Source organism: Punica granatum, chromosome 4, assembly GCF_007655135.1.
Source record: "Punica granatum isolate Tunisia-2019 chromosome 4, ASM765513v2, whole genome shotgun sequence".
Classification (NCBI taxonomy): domain Eukaryota; kingdom Viridiplantae; phylum Streptophyta; class Magnoliopsida; order Myrtales; family Lythraceae; genus Punica; species Punica granatum.
The window spans coordinates 39,354,956-39,376,560 of record NC_045130.1 but is presented as its reverse complement, the minus strand read 5'-3'; the positions used below and the strand labels follow the sequence as shown (position 1 = coordinate 39,376,560).

The window sequence follows — 21,605 nt, the reverse complement described above, 5'->3', positions numbered from 1 at the left end:
GATGAAAGACATTGTATAATCTTCATAGTGGATCGTTGATTCGGAGTTGGTCCCGTGGTTTTTCCCCACATTGGGGTTTTCCACGTAAAATTCTTGGTGTTGTTTTACTTTACTGCTTGTTGGTTGATTTGATTAGTTCCTATCTCGATTACACTAGAAGGGGAGGAAGATTAATCGCTGCGTTATTGTTTGGTTGAGTACATCCCTAACCCCAAAATTGTGTTCAGCACTTATCAGCTATGGGACATAAGAACGCTCACTCTTATCAAGACTTATGTGACTGAGAGGCCAGGGAATGCTGTGGCTATGTCTCCATTTCTTGACCATGTATACTCTTGCAAAACTAAAAAAGTCCGTTCCATCTTTGCTTCTTTACTAATTCTCTTCTAGTATGATTGCCATGAGTAGACTGAGATTGTTTTTCATGTATACCTGCCATCTTTGATTCCAGGTGGTGCTTGGCGGGGGTCAAGATGCTTCTGCAGTCACAACAACTTATCACCGTACAGGGAAGTAGAGTTAAAATGTCATATTTACATGTTTAATTGATGCTAGATGTTCGAGTTTAAGTTTATTTTAGGTGTTTTTGAATTTTTTTAGGTTAGGTTAGTCTACTTTAGTTTTATTTTTATTTTAGTAGGTTTTTATTTGATTTTAGCTCGATATCTATGTGATTGTTGCTGTCAGCACCCAATTTTGGTCCACCGGCTTCAGAGAGGCAAAATTGTCATTTTGCCACCCGTGAGGGAAGTATTTCTGATTAATTACTTGAGTATTCACGACTTTTTTGAAATAGCAAATTTTCTTAATTTAACTCCAATTTTATGATTTTTTCAAAAAAGAATACCATTTGGGACGTTTTCGAATTTCACGTATATCGACGTCAATTTTCAAAATTCGGGACAAAATTCGAGATTGAAAATAAATTCATCGCATAATATCGATCAGCGAATTTTTCTGAGCACGTGGGCGGTCTCGAATTATTTTTCCGACGTTCGATCAAAAAAACATAATTTTCAATTTTGTACGCACGTCGAATTCGAAAAAAAAAAAAAAAGAATGGTCAAACGGGGTTGACCCTGTTGCCCCTTTTCCTGTTCTTCTTCTTCCTCTATTCTCTTCACGTTTTGCTTTCTCTTTTTCTTTTTTTCTTCTTCTGGCAGGGACGCGATCCCGTGACCCCGGCGCCGATTGAACCCGAGCCTGACCTCCCTCTGCACACGCCAACGTCTTCCTCTACACACGCTAACGGAATCGTGCACGCGCTCTCTCGCTCTCTCTCTCTCTCGGCTCTTTTGGAGAAAAACTCGCGGCTCGGGATTTGAAAAACGGACGAACGAAAAAATCCCGGAGCTGGCCGATTCTTTGAAGGAAAAGAAATCTCCAGCTCACGAACAAAGGAGGCTCAGCTCGCTTATTCTTAAGAGGAAGACCAAAAAAAAAAGGGGAGAAAAAGGACTCTCAGCTCAAAAAAAATGCGCTGGAAAACCCGGAGCTCGGACCGAGGCGGCGACCGAAATCCCTCAGCTCATCCACAGACACACACGGCCCGCAGCTCGATTTTTATTTTTCGGACTCCGAGCTCATTCCGGTCCGGACGCTCCCAGCTCCAGACCTCTCCCCTCGCCCGCAGCTCTCCCGAACCCCCAGCTCACCGGCAACCCTCGGCTCCCACACCGACTCCCCCCTTAGCTCGTCCGGATACCCCCCAGCCCGAAACTCGCTCGCTTTCCCTCGGCTGGACCTGCGACCATCAGCTCCACGACGCCCTCAGCTCGGCCGCCAAACCGTCTCCCCTCTCCCTCTGAGTTTCGTGTTCTGCTAACCGGGTCAATTTCTTTTCTTTCGGGTTGAACAGGCGAGTCGCCCAACAGCCCAACTAGCGGCCTGGTCCAGCAGCACCGGTCCAGTCCAGCAGCGGACGGCCCAGTCCAGCAATGGCCCAGCCCGCCAGCAGCGGCCCCAGCCCGCGTCCGGCTCAGTTCGGCCCACTCGGCCCATTCCGGCCCAGTCCACCCCACCGGATCTCGGCCCGTCACGGCCCGGCCCAACTCGTCCAACATTTTTTTATTTTTTATTTTTTACAGAATCACCCCTCAACTTCCCGAACTAGGTAAATTCTCGACTTAGTAGCATGATTAGGACTCTATTCCTGAATATTAATGCTTGCTTGATGGATATAATGTGAAATGAGTGTTCTTGGGTCGCGTGAGTGATCGAATTTGTCCCGAACTCGATTTTACGAACTTTCCGTTTTGTCACATTTCAGTCCGGAAGACGCATTTTATTTTTTTCAGATCAGCCCTGAACTCTAAAATTATTTTCAATCAAGTCCCGATCATTTTACTATTTTCCAATCAGTCCTTGGATTTCTCAGAATTTTTCAAGCATCCCAATGAACTTTCCAAGTTGTTTCAGTTCAGTCCTGGGGCCATTTTTTCGTTTCCAGATCAGTCCAGATTTTCAAATTCGTTTCAAACAAGTCCTGGGACATTTTCAGAAATTTTACATAGTACCCAATTTTTTCAGAATTTTCAAATCGGTATCCGGAACTTCATCCGAATTTTCAAATCAGTCCCTGCTCTTTTAAAATCGTTTAATTCAGTCCCCTAGACATTTTCTAAAGTATCCGACCCTTTCCTACTTGGATCACCCACCGACAATGTATGTGCCCCATTTAAATATTTTATTTTTGTAATTATATATATACAACGTGACCGTGTCGGAAATTAGAATTTATCGGGCGGTCAATTAATGGCTATCTCGACGGCTCGAAATTCGTAGACTAAAGCGTTTTGGCAAATTTTTAATTAACCTAAAATTCTACATACGGGATAATCGGGACGTTAAATTTGGCTAAATTAAATCACTTGATTACTTTAATTGGATCGCACGAATTGATTAAAAATTTGTAATCGCGTCGACAGTTCAAGAACTGTTAATCATGCCCTTTTCAAAATTCACAATTTCAAAAGCACCGAGATACGTACAATGTAATCTTGATTTTCATGCACACACATATTTACCGATTCAAGGGCATGATTACCGATTCTTGTCCTGCCGTAATCCTAGCGTAGGTTTGTGTTTAGAGCGGGTTGAAACATGGGAAAACAAATTAATCACAAACTCGGCTTAATCAAAAAAGGGCAAATAGTCGAATAGAGGGTTAGGTTTTGGGTTTTTAGGTGAAAATACTTTTAATCTGTAAAAGCCATATTGTCGCGATACAGAATAATCTAAAAATAACCCACTCATTCGAGACTTGACTATGGACATCACGTTTGTCAGGTCCGTTAAAATAATGCCGGATGCTATGTACCCTATCCATCATCCCTTTTGTTTGTTTTAAGGTAGGATTTGTATGCCAATATACCCCGGTTAATAATCAGTTAATTCACGTAAATTCGGCGATAACAAAATCCCATTGATTGTTTAGTTGAGCTTGCTTGTTATATTTTTTGCACTTGATTGTTATGCGGATCGAGCCCGATCCTTTAGGACTCGATTCACACTGGGTCTAATGCCTATAACCGTCGATCACGGGGTCCAATACCCCCATACACCGAGTGCGCATTTAATTTAATTTTCGGTCTTTTCCAAACTATACGGTGAGCATGAGTGAAATCATGGCCAAATGCGAACCGACTGGGATTTAGTCATTATAACTTGTCTTTATTTATTTGAGAGAACAATGTAAGGTTTATATTATACATATATTCATGTAAAATCCCGGTCGGAGAGTAGATGGTCAGAGTGTTTCTTCGAATTTACAGTGTCAAAACGCGTAAGATGAGCGAAACTTAATCATGCGGTAAATAAATAAAATGGCAAGCCTAGCAAGTTAAGAGTACCGAAAGGGCGTGTGGGATATAGGCCCACACGTAATAGAACCCCCGAATTCGGAATTTCCGGTTCCGTACAGACCATTGCCTTAGCATTTTAGGTGTACCCCGTACCCCTAGACCCGGGTAACTTGCCGGCCCTCGACCTTCGGGTCGTAAAATGGCAAGTGGCGACTCCTTCTCACGTGCGTCCGTCGCGCGTCCCCGGGAAGGTGGATACTCCCAAGCCGCGTTGCATAGGCGCGCGCATGCGTACCCTGACGAGACGAAATTCGGGTGCGCACCAGTTGCAGCCCTTAAATTTATGTTATTTTTGGCAAGAAACATTCGAGAAAACTGTGCAAATATGATGTATACGGATAGCTTATCGAGTGAGGAAGCCAGCGGATCAAACGAGATGTGAATTAGAGTTTGAATGAAAAAGTTATGGGCAACCAAAATGACGTAGTCAAGAAGACCGTGGTCAGTTCGTCAAAACCGCAGTGACAGAACGCTGTACAAGATTTTGATACATTTTTCCACCCCCGAGTCAGTGTGATGCCTACTCTATGTTTTTAAATAGAAATATCTGCAATTATGGGGTATATTTGACATTTAAGAAGGTTTATTACAGAGGTTTGATAGATATTCTTTCTATTATTTAATTTAGGCAAGATTTTAGGACTTTTGGGGGATATATATGTCTCGAGGCTGCACAATATTAGGGTAGAGGCTGGAGCAAGAATTTTGAGAGAAAGTTCAAGGCAAGGACCGAGAGAAAGATCAAGAAGACGTTCGTGGATTTGAGTCGGCGAACTGGATTTATTCTTCTTCTTTGATCCTATCTCAGTTTATTGTTTCGAAACTATGTCTTTGATTAATTCGATGTTACTTTTGATGAATATGAGGAGCTAAATTTCTTCTTTCTAGAGTTATCAATGGAACTTAGCATTCGATTCTAGATTTTGTTACTTCTCTTCTCTTCTATTGAATGAATTATATGTGTTTATGCTTATCTCGTGTTTAATGCCTTTCGATTGCTTGACCACCAATTGAATTGATTTGGTAACTTAGTTAAACTCGGAAGAGGAATTCTAGGTTTAGCCGTGGATAGCATAACTTAAGTTCGATTTGTGTTGGAAAACAAAATTGATTCATGAGGAGAATAGGAATATACCCGATTACCTTAGGTAATTGATTAGGATTGATTCTTAATGGGTTTCCACTAGTTAATTGCCTAGGAATAGAGTAATTAATTAGATACATGGAATACGTCCTTATGACATTCGGAAGGTGCTTAAGGAGATATTAGAACCGTAGGATAAAACATAATCATTCAATAGATAGAGAGATGAAGCAAATTTGGATAGGTGCTAGGGGAAGCTGTATAACCTAGGTTTGTGTTCATTGATTGTCTACTAGTTGAATTTCGTTGCTTGCTTTTAGTTAATTATTAATTTGCTGAAATCACTTGAATTTGATCATTTGGATAAAAGTAGACTGCTAATTTTAGTAATTAGTGGAAGTTTAGAACAGTCTTTATACTCATCACTATATTACTTGTTTGATAATGTGCACTTGCGTTGATATTATTTTATCATAACACCTCGTCATCTCCGTTCACGGGTCAGCTTGAGCCTCAATTTCAAAAATTAAACCCAGGCGCAAGAGAGGCTTTATGGTCCCAACCAACACACGTTTGGGCCTTCGTGGTTCTTCTATGGGCCGTAACCTTGACCTTTCCTATTACCGCACATTGAGTTATTATAAGAGAAACCAATGAAACCCATTACCGAAGAAGGAAATCCGATAATATGTACGTACCAAATTAGACTCCAAGAGGCGATGGATTCAAATCACTCTTTGCATGTGTGCACCTTATAAGACCACTTATCCAATAAAAAGAAAAAGAGGAAAAAAAACATACAATTGATCGTGCCAAAAATTATCCGTTTAATTTTATAACGTTGTTTCGTAAATGACAATATCGATAGCAGTTATCGTGAACAAAAATGTTAAATTATATCCTCTTGTGGTCTATTTATATATGGTTCCAAGTTCTCTAAGCTGTGATAAACGTATATATATATATTGCATTACTCATTATTAGTTAACCAAGTCGATAAAAAATATTTTCTTAATTAAAATCATCATGTTGAGAAAGGTTTAATTCGGTGGTATTTCTAATAAACTGTGTCCCATGCGCTAACGGCCCATCCAACACTAGACGGTGACAAATGTGTGTTTAGTTTTAGAGTTAAGTAGAGTTGAGTTTTGATTTTAATTGAGTTATAATGATTGTGTTATTGAATTATGAGAAAAAATGTGGAAAAGTAATGAATAGTTGTGAGAAAGTAATGATTGTATTGTTGAATTGTAAAAAAAATAATGGATAATTGAAAGAATTTAGTATTAAAAATTTAAATTGAATGATTAAATTTTTTTTTAAAAAAGTAATAATTGTGTTATTAATTTTTGTTGCGTAATGAATTGGGTTAGAATTGGACTGCAAAACCAGAGTACAACAACAAATTTCATTTTGTTTTGTTTTTCTTTGGAAGAAAATTCTAAAAGGAGGACTCCACGTGATTAAAATCTAGCCTTTTCCATGGCTTTTCCGTGAAAGGTTTTGAACTATCTCTATTTATCGTATTTCCTTTTTCTTGCTGGGTTATTTATCATATATTCTAAGTGACAGAAAAAGTGTCAAGAAATAGAAATAAAACCAACAACTACGATGTTCTTAAACATTTCACGAGATTCAGTAAGAAGCCGATTCTAATATGTTCTCGTATAACTGTAAATTTAGTGTCGAAGGAACGGAAACAAACATAGAAACACCCGCGTGCCAACTCCAGTGAGAAATTAATCATATAACTAAAAAATTAAGAGGGCTATATATGTACTATGTATAATCGAAGAAATTAATTAATATGATATATACATACGGTAACAAGTTGGTCAATTACTTAAAAATTGAAAATTGAGGAACAATATTCTATTTCACCTTTTTCTTTTCCTGTTACTAGTCTGTGGATTAAAAAGGCGGCAGAAAGTGTAAAGGATATAGCACGTAATTATTTTCGACTGTATATATATGCTTTAAGGAACACTGAGTGAGTGCACGCACGTCATGTAGGAATTTTAATTGAGGGATCCACTTTGCCAAACCTTCACCAAAGGAGATTATCATCTCTAAAACTTTACCTTAAAAATTATGTGATCATCATTTATTTTATAAATTATCGTATTATAAACTGTTCAGTGAAACTCGTAAACAATCCGATCTATTAATTTTTTTTATAGTAAATGCAATTCTTCAATATTTATTTGTCATGAAGAAATGAAAATTGAATAATATGAAACCATTTGATATATATGATTGTCACATTTTGTGAAGCGATTATATTTCGTTCAACCGTACCAAATATGACCCCAAGTATATCCCACACTTAAGACGTGATCTACGAGACTTAAATTTCATAAAGAAGAAGACCGAATAAGGATTACATGACTTAATTTTAGTAACCTATTATTAACCTGAATTCTCTATTAAAAAATTGAATTTTTTTTTCTTTCTTTTTCATTTTTGGGGGGTTTGGAAAGAAGGATTAGTCTCCTTTTTCGGCGCCAAGCAGAAACTCATTTCTCTCCATTTGTCAACTCCAACACGATCGAGACGGATTCCACCCCAACCCACCCCCGTCGTCTTCTTGCACCTCCGGTATCCAGTCTTCAAGCAAGGCAGGCACCCTCACACGCTCGCGAAGCATCCCGCCGGTTCGCGCCTTCAATACAATAATAATACGCCGCTTCTCGCTTGCTCTGAAATGGCCAGCCATCCCAGCAGGTCCAGTGCCATCTTGCCCTGTTGTATCTGCTTATGTCTCTGCCGACTTCGATGTCACTTCTTTTGGTTTCTGCCTCGATGTTATTTGATTGTGGGGACTATGCCTCTGTCGACCTTGATCCTTGCACGAGCTCAAAATGGTTTCTTTCTCTTGGGATTTTAGTCGCGGCCCTTATGCGTTTCTTGCTGGCGATGTGTGAACTTCGTATTGGAAATTGTATGCGTCTGAGATGATCGCCACTAGATTCGTTATTAATTATTAGAATATATTTCGGGTATTCTTACCCTTATTAAAAGATACACATACCATGTATAAATATTTACCTTGTAATTCTGATATTATAAATATATGATGAAGCCAACCCTATTGGGTACGGCAATAACCATTCACATGATATCAGAGCAAAAATAGTGGTTCAAAAAAAAAATCCTCACCGTCAGCCCCTCCAATCACCTCACATCGCCTGTCATGGCCTCAGAAAGAGAAAACCCCAACACCAACCCTTCTGCCTCCTTTTCACCTAACCCATCTTCTGCAGATTCAATATCCCTCAATCCACCAACTGCTCCACCATCCCTCTCCGCCCAAATTCTTCACACAAACACCGGAACCATCGCAAACCCTAACATCACAAATCTGATTACCATCACTCTGACCCAGAGGAACTACATCATATGGAAATCCCTATTTTCCACTTTCTTACTCTCTCATGATCTATTCTCTTATGTTGATGGCAGCTTCCCCTGCCCAGAAATCGCAAATGCCAATCACAATGGATGGATGCGCACAGATCAACACATCCGTTCTTGGATCTTTGCAACCATCGCTGAGGATCTTCTCGAAGAGGTGCACGACCTGCCGACTGCCAAGGCTGTCTGGGATTGTCTCCAGACCCGATTCATTGAGCGTACACGCTCTCGGGCCGTCGACATCAAGATTCTTCTTTCCCGTGTGAAACTCACTGATCAAGGAACAGATAAATACCTTCGTGATCTGAAGGTGTTGGGCGATGAGCTTCGAGAAATTGGAAAACCTCTATCTGATGAGGACTTGGTTACATATGCTCTTGCAGGTCTCCCCAAGGAATACGAGTCCTTTGTCACCACAAATGCCAACGATCGGGACCCACTGACCTTTGAGACTCTTCGAACAAAGCTCACGCATCAGGAAAAGAGGCTCAAGCAATTCTATTCGGAGCCAACCTCCATTTCAGTCACAACTTAGCCCACTGCGCTCCAGATCCATACCCAAAGTGCACGAGGAGGTACTGCTCGAGGGGGTGGCCATACTCGTGGAGGACGTGGCAATCGCGGTCGCAGTCAAGGTGGTCGTAACAACAATCAGTGGAGTAACAGTGGCCCCAACTGGGGCAATAGTCACTGGACACCCCAGATGTCTGGTGCTCGTGGAACTGGTGGACGAGGGACTTACAACCGAGGAGGCTTCTTTCAATCTCACATGTCCAGAGGTGCACCTTTCCAGTCTCCGAATTTGGTAAGGTCGTTCAATAATCCACCTTCTGCTAATGATGGAATTTTGGGACATGGCCCTGCTGCTGTGATTTGTCAAGTTTGCAATAGCCCAGGTCACACTGCCATTCAATGTCCCGAGCTATATAATCATAATCCTGCCTTGAGTTATCCGAAGTCCTTGGCTGCCCTTAGTTTAAATGATACATCAACTCATGAGGCTTATCTTGACTCTGGGGCCTCCAACCATATGGTCAATACCGAAGGTATTCTCTTTCATTCGACTCCATATTCTGGTTCTGATGGTGTTATTGTCGGAAATGGATCTTTACTGCCAATAAAAAACATTGGTTCTGCAACAATTCCTGCTATTGACACTAAACTTCAGCTTAAAAACGCTTTCTACGTTCCTGATCTTGATTACAATCTGGTCTCCATACAACGTTTGTGTAAAGACAACAATTGTTCTGTCATTTTTATTGACTCGGGGTTCTTTGTTAAGGACAACAACTCGGGGAAGATATTGCTCAGCAGCCATTCTGATGGGTCTTTATATCCGATCACACTGCCTCAACCTACTGCCCTTATCACCACCGCAACTTCTTCTACAACTTGGCATCGCCGTCTAGGCCACCCGAATAAAGTTCTCTTGGGAATTATTAGATCTCGTAATCTGGTTTCCAAACTCTCTTCTTTTAAGGATTTCTGCATATCTTGTAATTTGGGAAAGTCTACTCGTTTGCCTTTCTCAAATGTTGAGCATTTATCCTCTTTCCCTTTGGAAATAATACATGCCGATGTATGGCAATCATCTATTTTATCTAATATGGACTTTAAATATTATGTTATCTTTGTCGATGATTTTTCCCAATATACGTGGATTTTCCCACTAAAACGCAAATCTGAGGTATTTCATAATTTTTGCACATTCAAAACACAAGTCGAAAATTTTCTTAATCGGAAAATTAAAATTTTTCAGTGTGATGGCGGTCTAGAATTCAATAATTCTCAATTTCGTAATTTATTTCAAGAGTCAGGAATTTCTCTTAGAATGTCATGCCCACATACACCACAACAAAATGGTGTTGCCGAACGTAAGCATAGACACATTGTTGATATGGTTCGTACTTTGCTAATTCAAAGTCAATTACCTCCAAAATTTTGGGTAGATGCAGCCTTAACTGCGGTTTACATAATTAATCGTCTACCATCTCCTTTTCTTCAAAATCGGTCTGCTTTTGAAAAACTATTTAAAAAAATTCCTGACTACAATTTTCTAAGGGTATTCGGGTGTGCCTGTTTTCCAAACCTCACTCCATATGTTGCTCACAAATTAGAACCCCGTTCGAAAGAATGTGTCTTTCTAGGATATGCTACAGAATACAAGGGTTATCGTTGCTTTGATCCAGCTGAAAACAAAGTTTATACGTCCAGACATGTCAAGTTTAATGAGACTTGTTTCCCTTACCAAAAATTAATTTCGGTCGCCCATCCTTCTGTTACAACTCATTCTCAGACCACAATTCGTCCCCTGCCCATAATACAATTCAACCCAGCTCGCCACAGCCCACTATAGCTCAACACAGCCCAACAAAGCCAAACGCAGCCCACAGACATTAATCAGTCCACTGTTCCAACTAGACAGCCCGATCACCTATCTGCTGATCCATTTGTGGCCTCACAAGCCCAATATCAGTCAGCCCAATCCTCCTCCACTCAGCCCGTCTCTGCCCAGTCGCATTCTACCTCATCGAGTCAAATCTTGCCCAATTCTCCTGATCCGACCCGATTACCTCTACTCCCTACAATGGACCGAGCCCAACGCATCACTCTACCGCCCACATCCGTCAATCATCATCCAATGATAACTCGTGCAAAATCTGGTATTCACAAACCTAACACTATATTTTCTTTATTTACTTCCTCATGCAATTCTGTTGTGGAACCAACATGCTACTCACAGGCAGTTAAAGATCCTAATTGGCGTCAAGCCATGGCCGACGAATTTAATGCACTTATTCAGAATGGTACCTGGAGTTTAGTTCCCCCAAATCCTCAGGTAAATGTGGTTGGTAGTACTTGGAAGTACAGGATTAAATATCGTGCTGATGGGTCAATAGAGCGATACAAAGCTCGTCTTGTAGCTCAAGGGTTTCGTCAACAATCTGGTATAGACTTTCATGAAACTTTCAGTCCAGTCGTCAAGCCCTCTACCATTCGTCTAATTATTTCACTTGCTCACTCTTACTCATGGCCTATACGTCAATTAGATGTCAAAAATGCTTTTCTCCATGGATTTCTAGCTGAGGAAGTATACATGCGTCAACCTCCGAGATTTGTCCATCCTCAATTTCCACATCACATATGTCACCTTCATAAATCTCTATATGGTCTGAAGCAGGCTCCTCGAGCTTGGTTCACTAGGTTCAGCTCTTTTCTCTCAACTTTACAATTTCATTCTAGCTCAGTTGACTCCTCCCTATTTATATATCACAGTGGTTCTCACACAATCTTACTTCTTCTTTATGTTGATGACATAATCCTTACAGGAAGTTCTTCTACTCTTCTAGAACGTTTCATCAAAATTCTATCAGATGAATTTGCACTGAAGGATCTTGGTCCTTTACACTTTTTCCTTGGCATTCACGCCACTCGTTCCTCTGACACGTTATTTCTTTCTCAGCAGAAATATATTTCTGATGTCCTTTCTCGTTTTGGACTTGGTAAATCAACAGCGGTCAAGACACCCTTACCGTCCCGAACTCACCTATCACTATCAGATGGTGATTTATTGGATGATCCTACTGAATATCGCAGTATGGTTGGTACTTTACAATATATTACTATTACAAGGCTTGACATTTGTTATGCAGTAAACTTGGTTAGCCAGTTTATGCACGCTTCGCGCACCACACACCTGCAAGCGGCGAAGAGGATTTTACGATATCTTCGTGGCACATCCACCCATGGGCTTCGTCTCCGTCAGTCTCCTAATCTTCAGATAACAGCCTACACCGACGCTGATTGGGCTGGGTGCCTAGATACTCGGAGGTCAACAACCGGCTATGCTGTGTTTGTCGGACCAAACCTGATCTCTTGGCGATCTAAAAAGCAACCAACTGTCTCTAAAAGCTCGACGGAGGCTGAGTACCGAGCTCTAGCCTATGCGGTTGCAGAAACCTTGTGGATCCGACAATTGTTGCTCGACATTGGCCTGCATGCTCCAAGTCCAATAATAGCATGCTGTGATAATATTAGTGCCACGTATCTAGCCGCAAACCCAATTCAACACCAACGGTCCAAGCACATTGCAGTGGATTACCATTTTGTACGGGAACGAATTCAACGAGGGGATCTTCTTGTTCGCTATGTTCCTACATCAGATCAGTTGGCAGACATACTCACTAAGAATCTCTTGGTTTCGGCATTTCAAACACACTGTCGCAATCTGTCAGTGTCTTCGCCCCCAACAGATTGAGGGGGTGTATTAGAATATATTTCGGGTATTCTTACCCTTATTAAAAGATACACATACCATGTATAAATATTTACCTTGTAATTCTGATATTATAAATATATGATGAAGCCAACCCTATTGGGTACGGCAATAACCATTCACATTAATCTCTTGATAGTTTCAGCTTCTCTCTCCACCGGCCATGCACCAACTCCTGTAAATCCGGTTCATTGTTAGTTCATGGTTGGTTACTCTGACATTGATGCACAGTAGATGTGCGTACGATTCTTGTCTGGAGATTTGTCATTATCTCGATCCAGTAGCTGCCATCTGGTCCATCTGAATTCACTCACTCTCCTGTGGAAAAGGAAATATTCATCAGGGAAATGGGATTCGAGTTTACGACTTAAAACGACTCTGGACTGGATCAGATTGACTGATATTTTGATTCTTCTTTTGAGGTTGAACCTGAATGGATAAATCCTTGGCTACAGATGGAGGGTCCGGGAGCAGTACCCCACTTGTAGTCTGCTTTGGAGAGATGCTGATTGACTTTGTCCCGACTGTTGCTGGGGTCTCGCTAGCGGAAGCTCCGGCATTCGAGAAAGCTCCTGGCGGTGCCCCTGCCAATGTCGCAGTTGGAGTTGCCAGATTGGGAGGTTCTTCTGCTTTTATCGGGAAGGTGCAGATCACGCTATAAATCCTATCTCTATCATGTGTGCTGGTTAGTTGCATTCAGGCTTTCATTTGATTTTCTTCACTCTCTGCTTCTCTTGTCTCTGTGCTGGATGGAAGTGCTTCCTATGAAGGCCGGGAATCATTTAGGACTAGAAAATGCTTTTCTTGGTTTAGTAATTCATCTGCATCTTAACCAGTAACACTATACGATTTCTTGCTTGGGACATATAATCGTCTCTCCGGAGCATTAATTATATATGTATCAATGCATCAATCGTTCTGAAATATCAACAACCATTCCTCACTGTTCTACTTCCCCTTTGAGCTTTTGAGATGAAATACTTCAGAACCATTTGCAACTGCTAGCACCTGATTTGAGTCATTTATGACATCGTTTCTCCAATCTTTGGGCCATGCTTCTCTGCAAGTTGTGCCAGTTACGGTAGTCCTCAAGTAATATTGATAGCACTTGGATAAAATGATTTCCGCTCGGTCCCCACAGGTCGGCGATGATGAATTTGGGCGCATGTTGGCGAACATTTTAAAGCAGAACAATGTGGATAACTCAGGTATGCGATTTGACCACCATGCAAGAACTGCACTGGCTTTTGTCACCCTTAGAGCTGATGGAGAGCGCGAGTTCTTGTTCTTCCGAAATCCGAGTGCGGATATGCTCCTTCAAGAATCGGAACTTGATGTGGACCTTATTAAGAAGGTCAGTCTGCTTCTCTATCCAGCACATTCCCGAATTTGTGCCTATCACTGCGAAAGATATTTTCACCCTAAAGTTTTGGAATATCACAGGCGGCAATTTTTCACTTTGGTTCGATAAGTTTGATCGAGGAACCATGCAGGTCAGCCCATCTTGCTGCAATGAAAATCGCAAAAAGCTCTGGGTGCGTTCTCTCTTATGACCCGAATTTGAGACTGCCACTCTGGCCGTCCCCAGAATTTGCTCGAGAGGAAATAATGAGCATATGGGATCAGGCCGATGTCATTAAGGTAACTGCTCGCGATTGCTGGGAACATAAAATCGATATAACTTGGAGGACAAGGACTGTCATTTGGATTGATAATCTTTATTGACTGGCAGATAAATGAGGAGGAAATTACATTCTTAACTGGAGGTGATGATCCTAATGATGACAGCGTGGTGCAAAACAAACTCTTTCATCCCAATCTTAAACTTCTTATTGTAACTGAAGGGTCACAAGGCTGCCGCTATTATACCCAGGTAACCAAGCAAGGAACTGTATGATGTTCATCGAGTTGGCGAATCACATATGAAGTCCTCGTGACTTTGTCATGCTGTTGACAGTTGGCTAAGTTTCCTTAAATTTGGAGGGACTGGAATTTCCTGTGCAGGATTTCAAAGGCAGAGTTCCTGGTGTTAAAGCAAAACCTGTGGACACGACTGGTGCAGGCGACGCTTTTGTTGGTGGGATACTATATCGCCTGGCCGCTGACTTAAATCTCTACAAGGTACGATAATTGTAAGTTCTCGTATGAATATATGCATCAAATATCTAGGCCATTGCTGTCACTTGCTCAGACATCCTTTGGCACTGGTTTTAGAGTTGAGTTTTGATTTTAATTGATTTGTAATGACTGTATTGTTGAATTGATTTGTAATGATTGTGTTGTTGAATTATGAAAAAAAGGTATGAAAAAGTAATAAATAGTTGAGAGAAAGTAATGATTGTGTTATTTAATTGTGGAAAATATAATAAATAGTTGAGAGAAAGTAATAATTGCACTGTTGAATTGTGAAAAAAGTAATGAATAGTTGAGGGAATTTAGTATTAAAAATTGAATTGAATGGTTTAAAAAATTGAAGAAAAAGTGAAAAGTAATTATTGTGTTGTTGAATTAAAAATAAGTGGAGTTGAGTTAAATTTTTTTTTTATAACCAAACGGGAAGGCATTCATAATGGATGGGCCATTCCTCAAATAAGCGGAAGATTTTAAGTTTTGAGGCGATCGGTTTGAGATTTATGTCTATAGTTGGCCCGTGTCCTAAAGCATGTGACTTTATGATTGATTCTGTGGGGACAGGACGAGAAGAAGCTAAGAGATGCACTATTCTTCGCAAACGTGTGCGGGGTGGTCACCGTGATGAAGAGAGGCGCCATCCCGGCCTTGCCCACGAAGGACGCCATTCTCAAGTTCATCGAAAAAGATGCCTCGAAGTCCAAAATGGAATTGAAGAATCGAAATTTTTTATCAAAAATGTAGTTTTCAATTTCTCTTTGGCACAAATCACAGCTATCCTGCTTTGTATTTCTTAGGGGTGTGCACGGATACTTGGTATACTCAGAACAGGTTGGAACCTATCCGTTGAGGTAGAGTCCGGGTAGCTTGTATTGAAAATAAGATAGGGTTCCATATTAAAATAAGGAACTGGTGAAAATCGATTTCGGTTTTGGTTCCTACATATAGGTACCCAGAACTGGAACCGAAATCGATACGCGGATCCGATAATAATTTCTCCCAGTTATATTTAGATATATTTCTCCATTTTATTTTACACTCTTCTACTCTCTGTCTCTCTCTCTCGATGGAAGTTTCGCATTCCTTATTGTCGGCAACTTTGGTTCGACGACCTCGGTGTGTCCTCGGTGAAGTCTGATGGTATTACGAATGTTTAGTTTTGTAGATGGATTAGTTTTGTGGATGGATTGATGAGACATATTACTAATCTAAATCTATATTGACATTTTGTTTTGCTTGATTACTGGTTATGAACGAGATATTTTCGGTTTTATTTAGTGTGATAAAAAAATTTATGAGGTTTCAACAAGGTACTCGAAACCTGTGGTATAATACAGGTTTCAGATAGATTCCGATTTCAGGATTTAACATGGTGAGTCCGACTCCAAAACTTTTGAATATGTTCCTTACATGGTAGGGTTCAGGTATCCTGAAAAAAACAAGTACCCACACCCGAATATCCCTAGTATTTTCCCTTCCTGTTATTGATTCTAAGGCAGCAAATTTACATGCTTTGCTCCATTACATCATGGGCAGGACCACTTTGAGTCTTTGACCTGAACCGTACCATACATATTTCCTTATGCAGTGCGGTGCGAAAGCCGAAAGGTATGAATGGAAATGACACATGTTACTGGACATGTCCTATGCTCGACTATTTTAAATTTGAATAGATAAATGGGCCTTTACCCGAGAGCTTGCTACATGACAGAGTTGATCAACCACGAGTCGAGCGATTGAAAGTGTGAACTTTGTGTAGAGATTCATGGACTTACGACCACATCATATATAGTTTTAGCTGTCCTCTTCCAAGAGGGAAGAAGAGTACTACTTTCCTATCTTAGAGCCCCGGTTTTGGTGCAAATCGTCCAAAGGCCCTCATTTCTTTGGATGGGGATTGCAGATCCAATAATCTCGATTATCCGGGACAGTCGGGACGGGGACGGTAACATTTTCGTCGGTTTAGACTTTTTTTCAATTTTTTTTCTTTTGGGTTAGAATTTGGTTTTCAATTCTCTAGTTGATGAGAACAACGTGTAATATAATCGAGGAAGAGCAGCTTCAGTTGAAGAAGTACGCGAAATTGATAATGTCGTCCTCGCATTTGTATTTTGACTGGACCAGCTCTTGTTCAGTGCTTGTTTGGCTACTAGACTGTGTAATTTTCATAACAGTTAATTGTTGATATGAGTATAACCTCCGTAATCAGTTGATGTTAATTTTAGCAGTTGATTTAGTGTCAGTTTACTTGTTCAGTGCTGCACCGATCACTGCCTCTGTAGTCGACACGGTAACTTCATGTGATGCCTTGCAGCCTAAGCTTTTTGCTCTTCATATAATGCCTCTCGTACATGAAAGCATTCCTTACCAATCAGATATAATGTTGATTGCTATCGAAGAATTTAGTGACTGAGAGAAATTACCAACTTCTGATTTGGTGATTGTATAGATCTCTCGAAAGCTTTGGGAATGTTGTAACCTCATCTTTGTCCTGGTACTTACGTTGCCTTCTGCATCTGACGACATCTTTTTCAGTAGATACATTGAAGAAAATTATTCTAAGATTGGTGATGTCGAACGCGAGCTAGCTAATCTTACAATGGAAATGAAACTCACAACAGGACCCAAGAAAGCAGGTTGATGCCACTTCTCTACCTTTTCTCTTTCCTTCATTGTAAGTTCTATGCATGCATTTTTTTTTTATCGAGCTGATGTATATTGAGGAACTTTTTTTGAATCTGATCATGGATGATGAAATTTTGAAGCACTCGAGCTACTAAGAAAGAAAATAGAATCGTCAACTGAGAGAATCTGTGTTGCCAAGCAGAAAGAGAAACAAGCTCGAAAGGTTTTTCCTCATGAGTTATCAGGACATACATTTACGCAAATACTTTTCTCTTTTGTATTGTCTTTACCTGGACATCTCTTAGTGTCACAACTTACAAGTAAGCTCAAACATTTATGTATTTCGTTTATCATAGTAATGCTGCTACATGGAGTATATCTGGTGATATGTAGTGAGATATTTGTGCTCTTTTTTCCTTTTATTTTTAGCATGTTGGATCAATTTAGGAACTTTACCTTGCTGGAACTTTATAAGGGGTCCGATTTCGATATACTTAGGTGTGGGAGGCGGCATCCAAAGCTTTAAAGGACGAGGAAGCTATCAAGCAGAAGCTATGTGAATATTTAAATAATCTGGTACTTGTCTAAACTTCCAAATGTTTCAGACCGAGGTGTCTCAATCTTGCAGACACTGACTTTTTGCTAATTACAGGTCCAGGAAAGCAGTAACTCGCAGTTCTCTAGGTTGGAGGAGTTAAAGAGACGCCTCGAAGCTTTGAATCCAGCTAGATCATCAACGTGTGTTCCCTCTGTAAGCCCATTCCACATTTGTTTCTATTGCATAAATTCTGCACCTAAGTTACATTCACTTACTGACACACCGAAACTAAAGAACAATTGTAATCTATTGATTCGCGCACGAATGTTAGAAAACAATTTTCTATAACCTGTTGACTCTACGAATACCAGAAAATAGACATCAAATTCGTTGATTCAATCAATGCCGAATTTGAGAAAATAGAGAAAATATTCTCTCGAAATTTTATTCATCCAAAAACTAATAAACTGTCCTTAGTTCTAGAGCTTACATCGCTTAAATAGAAAAAACGAAATTATAATGAAGGAAATAAAAATATTCTCTAAAATAAACTATTTTCTAAAAATTGTAAAACGAAATTATAACCAAGAAAATAAAATATTCTCTAAAATAAACTATTCCCTAAAAATTGCAAAAATGTCCAAATAATATAAAATTGCCACGTCTTCTGCTGCATCATTCTCCCATGGATTGAGAGAATTCGCCCTCGAATCGTCATTGTTCGAGCTATTACCTTAATCTTCACGAATAGAGAGATTAATACGCTTCTGCTACTTTCTCACTTGCCACTTGAATGCTTTCTTCTCTTTGCGAACTCTTTCTCTTAATTCTTCGTACATAAAATTCCGTACACCTCTTAACCAATAAACACTTTCACTGAATCTTTGCTTTCTTGATCGAGTCACGTGCCGTTCGACCAACTTTGGCAACTGAATAACCTCCGAAATCGGCACCGTAAGCATCCATGCATCTTTCTTTGCATTGGAAATTTCTTCATCTAGAATATCCTCTATCTAGGCACAATAATGAAAAAGTTTATCATCAACAAGTTGCAGGGAAGGTCTACTCAGGTTTTAATTCAAAAGTTGGCTCTACATGCAGCCATTTATTATATTTGAAGAGCTCAGAATGACAAGATACGCTCTCCTCTTTGGAGCCATCAGCTGAAAAAACTCTTGCCTATGTGAAGTTCGGCGATTTCCCCCCGGGGGGGGGGGGGGGGGGGGGGGGGGGGAGATGGGCGGAGATCAAAAACTTGAAGAAGAGGACAGTAAAGGTAATGCATAAAGGGTTACATTAGTTCCTGGAATTATCTTCCTCCCCTGGCCTTCGTTGAGGGTTTTGGCATCGCTATGGCCTCTCCGACGACAAATCTGGCCAGTAGCTCTTCAATTTTTTGTTTCAATGGTGGTGTGAAAGCTCTAGGTGCTGCACAGAGCATGGGTTCAACAACAAATCTGGTCAATAGCTCTTCAAATGGTGACGTGAAGGTCTCAGGTGCTACTCAGAGCGATGGAAAGTGATGCAGCAGAAGACCTGGCAATTTTATGTTATTTGGGCGTTTTTGCAATTTTTAGGAAATAGTTTATTTAGAGAATATTTTATTTTCTTCGTTATAATTTCGTTTTGTAATTTTTAGGAAATAGTTTATTGGCTAAGAGATGTACGGAATTTTATGTACGAAGAATTAAGAGAAAGAGTTCACAAAGAGAATAAGGCATTCAAGTGGCAAGTGAGAAAGCAGCAGAAGCGTATTAATCTCTCTATTCGTGAAGGTAATAGCTCGAACGATGACATTTCGATGGCGAATTCTCTACATCCATGGGAGAATGATGCAGCAGAAGACCTTGCAATTTTTTGTTATTTGGTCGTTTTTACAATTTTTAGGGAATAATTATTTTAGAGAATATTTTATTTTCTTCGTTATAATTTCGTTTTGCAATTTTTAGGAAATAGTTCATTTTAGAGAATATTTTTATTTCCTTCATTATAATTTCATTTTTCCTATTTAAGCGATGTAAGCCCTAGAACTAAGGACAATTTATTAGTTTTTGGATGAATAAAATTTCGAGAGAATATTTTCTCTATTTTCCCAAATTCGGCAATGATTGAATCAACGAATTTGATGCCTATTCCCTGGTATTCGTAGAATCAATAGGTTATAGAAGATTATTTTCTGGCATTCGTGTGCGAATCAACAGATTACAATTGTTCTTTACTTCCGCTGCGTCAGTTGGTATCAGAGTCTACGGTTTGATCTGGAACAACCATGCCACCCAGGAGAAGGGATCGTGTGGACGATGTTCTTGATCATGACAACCTGCGACATCTGGAACAAAGAATGGAGCAAATCGTGAATCAGAAGATGAATCGTATGATAGAGCAGCTAACACAGAGGATGGTTGTACTTATGGGGAACCAGAATCGGGAAAACTCTAATCCGAACCCTAACCCTAATCCTGATCAAGAAGAATCTGGCAAGGAGTTGGAGGGAGAGAATTATTTTGCGGATATCCCACATAGGCAGTAAAGGGGTCCTATCGAGGATGAAAGGAGGCATCCTATCGAGGATGACAGGAGGCGTTAGAAGTCTGGGATGCGAACTGAAATTCCTGAGTTTCATGGCAGCCTTAAGCCCGAGGAGTTTCTTGATTGGCTGGCCACAGTCGAGAATATCTTGGAATTTAAAGGAGTGCCCGAAGATAAACGTGTACCGTTAGTGGCAATTAGATTGCGAGACGAAGCCACGTCATGGTGGCAGCAGGTCAAGTTAACCAGAAGCAAATTGGGCAAGTTGAAAATTGTAACGTGGGAAAATATGAAGAAGCACTTGCGAGCCAGTTTTCTGCTATACAATTTTCAGATATTGATGTACCAGCGATCGCAAAAATGCCCAAATAATATAAAATTGCCACGTTTTCTGCTGCATCAGAAAGGTTCCTTTAAACTGGAAAAAGGTCTTCCCACAAGTTAAGCAAAGCTTGGAGTTTTATGATGAAGTGATGGGCTCAGCATCTGTCAAGCCTCTTCCGGAGTTGCTCAAATTGGGGTCCTGCAATGGACCAACAGCCTGGTGGGTCGGTTTATGGGAAATGCCTCGAATTTGGGAAAATTGTGTCAACTGTAAATTCCTTATAGGGTCGAAAGGGGCATGTTCATGTCAGCACTATGGAGAATTTGTTTATCTTCTAATTTCCAGATGAAGAGGTTATGAGGTGGATTCTTGAGACAGGTCCATGGCATGTAGATAAAGTTTTTTTGATTTTGTGGGAGTGGACACCGAAGTTTACAGACGAGCAATTGGATTTCAAGTCAATGATGATTTGGGTGAAGCTTAGCAAAATCCCTCTACAATATTTTCATCATAAGGGTATTGGTTATCTGTCTTGTGCTGGAAACCTCTATATATGGACATAAACACTATTTTGCATTCTCGATTGGATTATGCGAACGTCTATTTAAAAGTAAGTGCTGATAGGGAGTTGTTGGATGTGTTGCTAGTAGATGGTGGTGGTGATTTTGTTTGTGGAGATTCTTGTAGATATTCCTGGCTGCCTTTAAAATGTGATCATTGTAAAATCTTTGGCCACGATCGTAGTGAGAAGCAAAGGACCCGAGCTAATACTAAGGAAGATCTAGTGGATGAGCAAATTGATCATGGTGTTCAAGAGGTTG

General features: G+C 40.3%; 1 protein-coding gene across 1 annotated transcript; it reads left to right on the top strand.

Annotated features, from left to right (window-relative positions):
- The first annotated feature begins 13,124 nt into the window (after nt 1-13,124).
- LOC116204418 (probable fructokinase-7) lies at nt 13,125-19,453 on the top strand. The gene is made up of 8 exons (XM_031536489.1): nt 13,125-13,280; nt 13,779-13,991; nt 14,081-14,278; nt 14,370-14,510; nt 14,642-14,758; nt 15,332-15,449; nt 18,742-18,777; nt 19,356-19,453. Exons 1-8 carry the CDS (start codon nt 13,140-13,142, stop codon nt 19,451-19,453), a joined length of 1,062 nt encoding a protein of 353 aa, XP_031392349.1. The 5' UTR covers nt 13,125-13,139.
- Nucleotides 19,454-21,605: the final 2,152 nt, after the last annotated feature.